Below are 10239 nucleotides of genomic sequence, written 5' to 3'. Positions count from 1 at the left end.
TCTTTTCAGTCTCATTCACTCATTCTTCATACATGTCAAATCCTTTCTTTTTCCCTTTATCTGTCTGACCGAACCGTAGGTATCACTATCACTAGCTTTCCTGCCCACTCATGGACCAGCCATGCTTTCTTGCTCACTTTAAATCTGATCTGCTGCACCTCAAACTCTTCTACATTTCTGCCCAAAGTCACATTGTTCATAAAACAAGTCTCGTCCGAAAATTTAAGTAGCTCTGGGAAAATATTTCTCCAACAGACTCTATACCACCATTGGCCAATTACCTACTGTGAACGTCATCAAGGCTTCCTGCGCTTTTTTGTGATTCACGTTTGGTGCATAAGCACTCCAAAGGCAATTTCCTTTGGAATTAGTTCTCAGATTAAAGATATCTATTGATGAGCACTATTCAAGTGATTCTGAAGAAAAGATGTTGGCTAATGGTTAATGGTTAGAAGAAATAAGTGTGCTAGACATAAAAGGTCATATATGGTAAAGTATTGTGGCAAAAAGGATGGGAAAGAGTTATTGATCAGGATAAGATGTGTTAATGTCAAAGGTTGTAGAATGCTGTAGGAAAGAATATTAGTGAACAGGATATAGAGGAGGAGCAAATGGAATACAGTGGGGATCTGTAAAAGGATGTGGTTAAAGATATAGAGTGATCAGATCAAATCGAGGAAGGGAGAGTAACACAGTATGGGAAAACTGTAAAAAAGCTATTATGAACCAATCAAATGGTTAATGGTTGGTTAATGGTTAAAAGCAAAACAAATGTGCTAGACATCTAAGGTCATGTAGCACAACAGGGAGGTACAGTAAAGGGTTAGTGAAGCGGAGTTGACTGAGTACTTATTTGCTATGTCAACTATCTAGAATATTGAGAAGGTTAAAGGTAGGTAAAGGAGATGATGAGTGAATGAGTTAAGGTAGGGTTAGTTAAGGGGATTAGGTCAAGTGAAGGATATATGTAGGAGAGCTATGCTTTAGTTGATCTATGAGTGATAATGGTTACAGTGCGTGTTGGAGAATTTGAAAGGGATGAGAGGGGGAAGTTGTTGTATCGGGAGGGGTATCAGGGGGTAGAGGATCTGGGGATGGGCACAGTTGTGACATAAGAGATTCACGTGTGTACCCAGGAGGGAGTGGAAGGGATAGAGGGGATGGAGGGAGGGTTATTGTAGGTGGAGCTGGATTTAGGGGGATGGGCTGTATTGAGAGGGAGTAGGAGGAAGGGGTGTAGGGGGAATATGAGTAGGAGGAGGATGGATATCATCAGTCACTTTGAGTGTGAAGGGAGCAGAAGTCGTGGGATTTGAGGGTGGATGAGGGGTTTTGGTGTCAGTTTGGGACTCAAGTAGATAATTTTGAATATCTTCAAGAGTTTCTGTAAAGGAGTTGGTTGGGGAGTTTTGTGAGACAAATGTTTTCTTATGAGGGGGGGGGAAGAGGAGAATGGTGTCTGAGGAGTAGAGGCAAAGGTAGGTGGAGTTGGGTGTGTGGTAGGAGAAGGGGTGGAACGTTTAGTCTGTCTGCTGAGAGTAGTGCGGGGGGGGGGGGGCTGCAGTAGAGATTGGAGTGTCTGGGATTAGAATGGCAAAAGAAGTTGACTAGGGGAGGTAGGAGGTAGAAGTGGGGAAGTAGGATGTAGGAGGGATAGGTATAGGGGAGGGTGTAGGAACGTCTTGGGAGGGAGGGGGATGGGGGTGAGAGGGGAGGGCAGAGCGAGCGACATTACTGGAGTAGGGAGTAAGAGAAAAACCTCGTCGACGTGCTTCCTGTCTGGCTTCACGTAGAGTGAGTCCAAGTTTGAATCTGAGAGTTGCCACCTCAGAATCAAATTTGTAGGTGGGGCAGCCCCTATAAAAAACATTATGGGGCCGCCAGAACTGGCACATGTGCGTGACTGTGCAGAGCAGTTTGATCGAGTATGACCAGGTTGGGCACATGGAGGGCATCTAGCTGTGGAACGGCAATGTTTGGCAGGATGTCCTAAACGACAACAATTTTGGCACTGACGGGGAGGAGGTTGATATGGTCGGACAGGGAGGAATTCTCCACCAATAAAACATTAAAGGGGAGGTCATGTCTACGGAAAGTAATTTTGACATGTCAGTGGGGTTCTTACGATGACCTCTGGGAGGAATGGAGTAGCACTGCACTGATATCGCATCATAGTCCGTGAGGCAAGCAAGCAAGTCTTCTGCACAATCTGACCAATTTTTGTTATAGATAGGGCAGTTTGCTGGGGAGATAGAGACAGTTCCAGTGCAAGTATTGAGGGTTGGGTGTGGTTCTGCAAGAATGGGGTTACCGGAGAGATCAGCTATCGTTGATAATGCTATAGCTTGGGTTTCAGATGTTACTATGACGAGATGGAACGGTCGGGTCGGCTTCGGAAAGAGACTTTGCCTACTTGTTTTTGGAGGCATTGCTGGAAGAAGAGTGTTGTCAGAGTAGGGAGCTGTGGGAGGGATCACAAAAAATCGGACCCATTTGGCTGGGCTAAATAGAGTATTTAAGACATTTGTAGAGATGGGGGTAGTAGAAGGACGGGGGCGTGTAGAAGAGGGAGTAGTGTTGAGGGAGGTAGTATTATGGAGAGATGGGCTACAAGGCTGTAAAGTAGTAATAAAGGAGGATGGGGTAGTTGATGAAGAAGATTGTGGGGGTAGAGGTGATGAAGTTGAGCATGTTGGGAGAGTAGGAATGTCTCCTGGAGACTGAGTATTGATTTGGGTGGATAAGTACTAGTAGGCATTGAGGAGGGGGTAGTAGTTGCAATGTTCGGAGCCGTGGTCAAAGGAGAGCCTGGGGTCGGGAGAGATTGAATTGGTGGGGCTATTTGATGAAGAGGCAAGCCTCATTGCCCCTAATAAGGGTATAACGCTTTCATTATTGGCCGTGGTAAGCCTGAACTATGTTGGGGAGAGAAACAGTCCACCCCTCAGGGTCCCCTTGAGGGGTAAGGGCTAGACAACTAAAACAGGGGAATACTGTGCCCATGGCTCCCTCAGGCCGTTCAGGACTGGCACAAAGCCAGCCTTTCATCCTTTCAGCACGGCTCTCACACCTAAGTAGATAGTAGACGGTGTTGGGAAGGGACGAAAAAGAAGAGGCAGGAGGGGGAAAAAGACCATGCAAAGTTAGTTGGATCAAGGGATGAGGCTCATGGCAGGGTAGATCCCCAGCATTGGATCCCAGTCCCCGTCTCCTAAGCCCCCCCACGGGCTTAGGAGACGGACAAGGGATTGGGGGGGAAACGATAGTTGTGGAAGTAGGTGAAGAATGCTGAGAATGAAATAAGGGAATAGAGGGTGGCAGTGAAGTATCGGGAAGAGTGTCAGGAAGGAGAGATCCACAAAAGAACATTGTTTTGACTTAAGGGAGTCAGATGAGCATCTAAGTGGGGATAGTAAGGATAATGGGGAAGGAAGAGGGATTGGTGATGCACATGGAGGAGGAGAGGATGGGGTGTTTTTTGGTTGATGGGGAGGAAAAGGGGTAGGTGGAACTTGAGGAGGAGGAGGAGGATGGATATTGGCAGATTCTTTGAATGTCGAGCAACTAAAGGGATTATAGGGTGGATGAGGGAGTGGATCATTCTTTTGCGTCATGTTTATAAACTTTTGGATGTCTTCAAGAGTTTCTGGAGGGGAGATGGGTGGGGAGGTCTGAAAAACAAAGGTTTTCTTCTGTGGAGGAGAAGAGGAAAAGATGTCCGAGGAGCAGAGGAAGAGGTGGATGTAGGAGAGGATGTGGTAAGAGAAGATGCAATGGAACGTTTAGGTTGTTTGGTGCAACAGGTAGAGTGAGAAGGAGGGGGAGGGGCAGGCACCAAGGAGGTGGTAGAGATTGGAGTATTTGGATTTAGACTGGAAAAGGAATTTGACTGGGGAGAGAGGTAGTAGAGATAAGTTGGTTCAGGGTAGAAGGAAGAGATACTAGGGGAGATGATGGGAGGGGAGCGGACCAAAGTACAGTTTTTGAATAGGTAGAAAGAGAAAACCTCTTCGGCATACCTCTTGTTTGGTCTAACACAGAGTGAGGCCTAATTTGAATCTGAGAATTGCTACCTAAGATTCGAGCTTGTAGGTAGAGCAGTTTCTATAAAATACATTATGGTAGCCACCACAAATGGAACATGTGCATGACTGAGCAGAGCAATTTGAATGGTCATGACCAGGTTGGGCACATAGAGCTTGGAACTCAGATGTAACTGTGACAAGGCATGCAATATCAGACCTTTGTTTACTTGTTTTTGGAGACATTGTTAAAAGAGAAGGGTATTGTCATGGTATGGGGCTGTAGGGGGAATCACAAAGAATTGATCCCACTTGGCTGGGCCAAAAAGGGTACTCAAAAGGTTTGCAGAAGTGGAAGCAATAGAAGGACGAGGATGATGTGATATGGACAGAGGTAGTACTATTGGGAGGACAATAAAGATGAAGGAAGATGGAAGATGATGGGAGAGAGGAAGGGGTGTATTCTGAGGATTGAGTAATGACCTGGGTGGATAATTTGGAAAGGATAAAGTTGACAGCAAACATCGAGGAGGGGTATTAGTATCAGTGGTCAGAGCCGTGGTCAAAGGAGAGACAGAGGTTGGGAAACCAATGAAATCAAATTTAGACATGCTAGTTGATGAAGGAGCAAGCCTTAATGCCCCTAACAAGGGTAAAACATTATTATTGGCCATGGTGAGCCTGAAATAAATGGGGAGAGGAAACAGTCTACCCCTCAGGGTCCCCATGAGGGGTAAGGGCTAGACAATTAACCAAGGGAATACCGTGCCCATGGCTCCTGGAGGCCGTTCATGACTGACACAAAGCCAGCCTTTCATCCTTTCAGAATGGTTCTCACACCTTAAGAAATGGACAGAAGAAGGGGATGATGAAGAAGGAAAGGAAAGGCGGAGAAGAAAATACCATGCAAAATTAGTTGAGGCGAGGGATGAGGTCCATGGTAGAGGTGATCCCCAACATTGGGCCCGTCTCCGCCTCCTAAGCCCCCACCCCCATGGCAACAACAAGCAAGGGATTGGGAGGGAGGGGTACCTCATTAATTCTTTTTCCCTGGTCTGTCTGACCAAACCGTAGGCATCACTATCACTAGCTTTCCTACCCACTAATGGACCACCCATGCTTTCTTGCTCACTCTAAATCTGCTCTGCTGCACCTCAGCCTCTTCTACTTTTCTGTCCAAAGTCACATCGTCCATAAAACAAGTCACGTCTGAAAAGTTAAGTAGCTCTGGAAAATATTTCTCCAAGAGACTCTATACCATCGGCAAATTACCTACTGTGACCTCATCAAGGCTGCCTGCTCTTTTTTGGGGTTCACATTTGGTCCTTAAGCACTCCAAAAGCAATTTCATTTGAAATTACTTCAGATTAAAGCTATTTATTGATGAGCACTATTAAGCGATTCTGAAGAACAGATGTTGGCTAAATAAAATTATTATGGCCATTGCCATTCACCTTAGAAAAATTAATCCCAGAAATACCCACTGCTATTATCTAACATGAAAGAGTTAGTACTAATTTTAAAACAATCTGCTTCTAAGGCTAAGATTAATAGTGTTATGGCACAGATATAAATTATTTATAGGATTATAGATAACATCTAGAATTGCCATGATATTCTTGGCAAAAAAGAAACAATACACTTCATACATTTGTATGTACAAAAAAATGGGATCACCTTTCAAAGATATCAATTTTCTACAATACATTTTTTCTCTGCTGTTGTATCCATCACTATTTCATTTGAGATCAAATTATCTGAAATTATCTGCTTTCTCATGTTAAGGTCAATAAAGTAATGGTATTATGCACTCAACATAATGAAGATTATTCAGTATAAATTAGATGAAGATCCACCAAGGATGTCTGTGGCTCTCTTTGCAATAGTATGTAAATCTGCTTTTTCTCTACAAATGGTTAATGGTTAATGGTTAGAAGCAAGAGAAATGTGCTAGACATCTAAGGTCATGTAGCACTATAGTTAATGTTAGGGAAGGGTGGTTGAGTTAGTGATTAGTTGTCTAAGCTGGGCAAAGGAATTGGTGAGTGAAAGGGTTAGGGTCGGGTGTGGTAAGGAGTTAGATTAGATGAAGGATATGTTGCGTTTGAGGAAAGAGAATAGGTTGTTGAAGCAGAAAGTGTGGGATTCTGTAAGGATGCCTGATAAGTTGGGAGGTCGGTGGAGGGAGGATAGGTGGGGGAAAGCAGAGGTACGGGTTGTTTCAAAACGTGGGCACGACAATAGGATGTGTGGGATTGAAAGGGGAACATTACATAAGGAACATAAGGGTGGATCAGATTGTGACATCAGATAGGAGTGTGTTAGACGGGTGTGGCCAATGCGTAATCGGGCGAGAGCGGTCTCCCAATGTCTGTTCAGACTGAAATCACTGTGATCCAACAATGAAGGAAGATACGAATAACTGTGCAAGGGACATTGGTTTGAAAGGGAGGTGTGACATAAGGTGTTTTCTGATTGATAAGTATGGATGAGACATAAAGGGAATGTGGGGAAGAGACAAAATGATAATTGGGGATTGGTATTGGAAGATGTGTAAGAAAGGTCTCTTGAAGGCATACAATAGATGTATTATAAGAGGAAAGGATATGATGAAGGTGAGGTCTGTGGGAGCGGAAACCGCGAATATTCCAATGAAGGATAGTTATACTTTACTGATATAGATTGTAGTACGTGTTGGAGATTTTGAGGGGGAAGCAGCTAGAGGGTGGGAAAAGGACTGAGAGGTCTGAGATGGGAGAGGTGTGGGAGTTGGTGTTCTACTAGGAGGGGTATTAGGAGATGGAGGGTCTGAGGAAGGGGATACTTGTGACATAAGGGATTCACGTGTGTATCCAGGAGGGAGTGGAAGGGATAGAGGGGATGGTGGGAGGGTTAATGTGGGCGGGGTTGGGGTCGGGGGGGATGGGCTGTGTTGGGAGGGGGTAGGAGGATTGGGTGTAGGGGGGATATCGTTAGGAGAAGGATGGATATCAGCAGTTACTTGGAATGTGGAAGGAGCAGGAGTTGTAAGATTTGGAGGTTGAGTGTCAGTTTTCATTAGGTAATCTTGAATATTTTCAATGGTTTCTTCTGAGGAGTTGGTTGGGGAGTTTTGGGGGATAAAGGATTTCTTGTGAGGGGGGAAGAGAGGACTGGTGTTTCAAGCATAGGAGCAAAAGAAGGTGGAGGTGATTGTGTGGTAGGGGAAGAGGGGGTGGAACGTTTGTTCTGTCTGTTACGGGTAGTGCGAGAAGGGAGAGGGGAAGGTGTTGGGGTTGTAGTGGTAATTGAAATATCTGTAGTAGAGATTGGAGTGTCTGGATTTAGGATGGCAAAAGAGTTTGACTGGGGAAGGTAGGAGGTAGAAGAGAGGGGGTTAGATGTAGGGGGGGTGGGTTTAGGAGGATTGGTAGAATTACTGGAGTAAGGAGTAAGAGAGAAACCACGTTGACGTGCTTCTTGTCTGGCTTCACGTAGTGTGAGTCCAAGTTTGAATCTGAGAATTGCTACCTCAGACTCAAATTTGTAGGTGGGACAGCCCCTATAAAATACATTATGGGGGCTGCCACAGTTGGCACATGTGCGTGATTGTGCAGGGCAGTTAGATCGGGTATGGCCAGGTTGGGCACATAGTGGGCATCTGGCTGTGGAACGGCAATGTTTGGCTGGGTGTCCTAGACGCCAACAATTTTGGCACTGACGTGGAGGAGGTTGGTATGGACGAACAGGGAGGGATTCTCCTCCTATGTAGACGTTAAAGGGAAGGTCATGTCTACAGAAGGTAATTTTGGCTATGTTAGTGGGTTTCTTTCGATGACCTCTGGGGGGAATGGAGTAGCATTGTACTGATGTTGCATCATAGTCTGTGAGACAGGCAAGTAGGTCTTCTCCACAATCTGACCAAACTTTGTCATAGATTGGGCAATTTGCTGGGGAGATTGAAACTGTTCCGGTGCAAGTATTGAGGGTTGGATGGGGTTCTGCAAGGATGGGGTTACCATATAGGTCTGTTAGTTTTGTTAATGCTATAGCTTGTTTTTCGGACGTTACTGTGACAAGACGGGAGCGGTCGGGTTGGCTACAGAAAGGGACTTTACCTACTTGTTTTTGGAGACATTGTTGGAAGAGAAGGGTGTTGTCAGAGTAGGGAGCTGTGGGAGGGATCACGAAAAATCGGTCCCATTTGGCTGCGCTGAAGAGGGTATTCAATATTGTTGTAGTGATAGGGGTAGTCGAAGGGCGGGGGCGTGACGATGGAGTAGTGTTGGGGGAGGTAGTGTTATGGGGAGGTGGGCAATAAGGCTGTAAGGTATTAATAAGGGAGGATGGGGTGGTTGATGTTGGAGGTTGTGAGGGTAGAGGTGTTGAAGTTGAGCGTGCTGGGAGAGTGGAAATGTTCCTTAAGGGTTGATTGTTGGCTACTGTACTAGTAGGCATTGATGAGGGGGTAGTTGTTGCAGTGTTCGGAGCCATGGTCAAAGGAGAGCCTGGGGTCAGGGAATCGGGTGGGTTTACATCGTTGGGGCTATTTGATAAAGGGGCAAGCCTCATTGCCCCTAATAGTGGGGATAAGTTTTCATTACTGGCCATGGTAAGCCTGGATTATGTTGGGGATAAAAACGGTCCACCCCTCAGGGTCCCCTTGAGGGGTAAGGGCTTGATAACTAAATCAGGGGAATACCGTGCCCATGGCTCTCTCAGGCCGTTCAGGACTGGCACAAAGTCAGCCTTTCATCCTTTCAGCACGGCTCTCACACCTTAGGAGGTGGATAGCAGAAGGGTTTGGTGAAGGGACAGAAACGAAAAGTGGAAAGGAAAATAAAGACCATGCAAAATTAGTTGAGTCGAGGGCTGAGTCCCAAGGTTGGGGAGTTCCCCATCATTGGGTCCCAGTCTCCGCCTCCTAAGCCCCCCCACGACAACAACGGGCAAGGGATTGGGGGGGTTTTGTCTACAAAAAGATATTATTACTTGAAACACAAACATTTTTTCTTGCCACCATGCTTTAATCAACTGTTACATTATTTAAAATATTCATGCTTTGAGACTTCAGTTTGTCTTAAATAAGGGATAACTCAATAAAGGGTAAACTCGGTACAATTTTTGCTAAATTTCTCTTTACAACTCAACTTAGTGGCCTTCTTTCTTAAGTTCATTTATTAATATTATTAATTAATATTATTATTTATTAATATATTTATTTACAAAGTCTTGTCCGTATGAAAGCAAAATTAAACATCCATATGAATATTCATTCCTAATACACTGAAGGCCATTTCATGTATGCTCTAGCAATTCTTTTTTAATGAAAAAACGATAATGCATACTCATACATAGTGTCAAGGGGCAAGGTCTTTCCTACTACACAATCTGGCAATTAATTTTCAGTGAAGAAAACTTTGGGTATGAAATCAGGCTTACCCCCTCCTCTATTGCCAGATATTTTTTACAAATGCATAAATGTAAATAAAGCATAAAATACCATTTTACATATGGATATAAGATGAATATGATATTGATGCAGTATGGTTTTACATTTTTATACAAGAAACCAATATAATTATACAAATGTTCTACATCAAATGTTAAAAATTCTAAACTTCTATAACTAAGGGGGAAAAAAAATACAAAATTGCTTCAGTTTGTTTTATTATGTGGTCTTAATATAAAAAAAAATAATAATAATAACAAACTGACACATAAGTATCAAATGAAATTAAAATGAATAATACCATTACTCAACTATGTGAAAATATTTCCTTTAAATATGAGTTTTAAGTCATTTAAAGACACTTCTCCACCACAAACAGAATCCCTCACTTGCTTTGCTTAGACCTTAGGACTAGATAAGTCTCTTGTCCTTCACGAGTCGGACTTCTTGCTGGAGCCTTCTTGCTTGGCCGCCTCGGCATCAGCCTCACGCACCTCGTGTTCCTTGATAAGCTTGGTCACCTCCTCAACCGGCAACACTGTGATCACCGTCTTGTCGTCCTTCCTCACCAGCGTAGCCAGCTCCAACTTCTCGGCATTCAGCTTAGTCATGTCAAGGGTCTTGCTCATGACCTTCAGGGCCAGGAGAAGTGCCTCATGCAGGTCTGTCTCTCCCACTTTGTATTCCTGCTTCAGGATAGATACTGCTGCCTGCAACAGTGAAGTGGCTAGGATAGTAGAGGAATGCAAAATCATTAAATAATATTCTTTCCCACAGGTGCTGGAA

At 44.4% G+C, this 10239-nt stretch overlaps 1 protein-coding gene across 1 annotated transcript in view; it reads right to left on the bottom strand.

The window, feature by feature from the left end:
• Positions 1-9654: 9654 nt before the first annotated feature.
• The window catches only part of LOC119593115 (proteasome subunit alpha type-4-like), a 13608-nt gene continuing 13023 nt past the window's right edge, over positions 9655-10239 (bottom strand). Inside the window, exon 5 of the mRNA XM_037942114.1 lies at positions 9655-10163. Within this exon, the coding sequence (XP_037798042.1) occupies positions 9885-10163 (279 nt within the window). The 3' untranslated portion in view covers positions 9655-9884. The remainder of the gene's footprint in view (positions 10164-10239) is intronic.

This window comes from Penaeus monodon, chromosome 1, assembly GCF_015228065.2.
Source record: "Penaeus monodon isolate SGIC_2016 chromosome 1, NSTDA_Pmon_1, whole genome shotgun sequence".
Classification (NCBI taxonomy): Eukaryota; Metazoa; Arthropoda; class Malacostraca; order Decapoda; family Penaeidae; genus Penaeus; species Penaeus monodon.
Note: the sequence above shows the minus strand (reverse complement) of the source record. Positions and strands in the feature narration are given on the sequence as shown.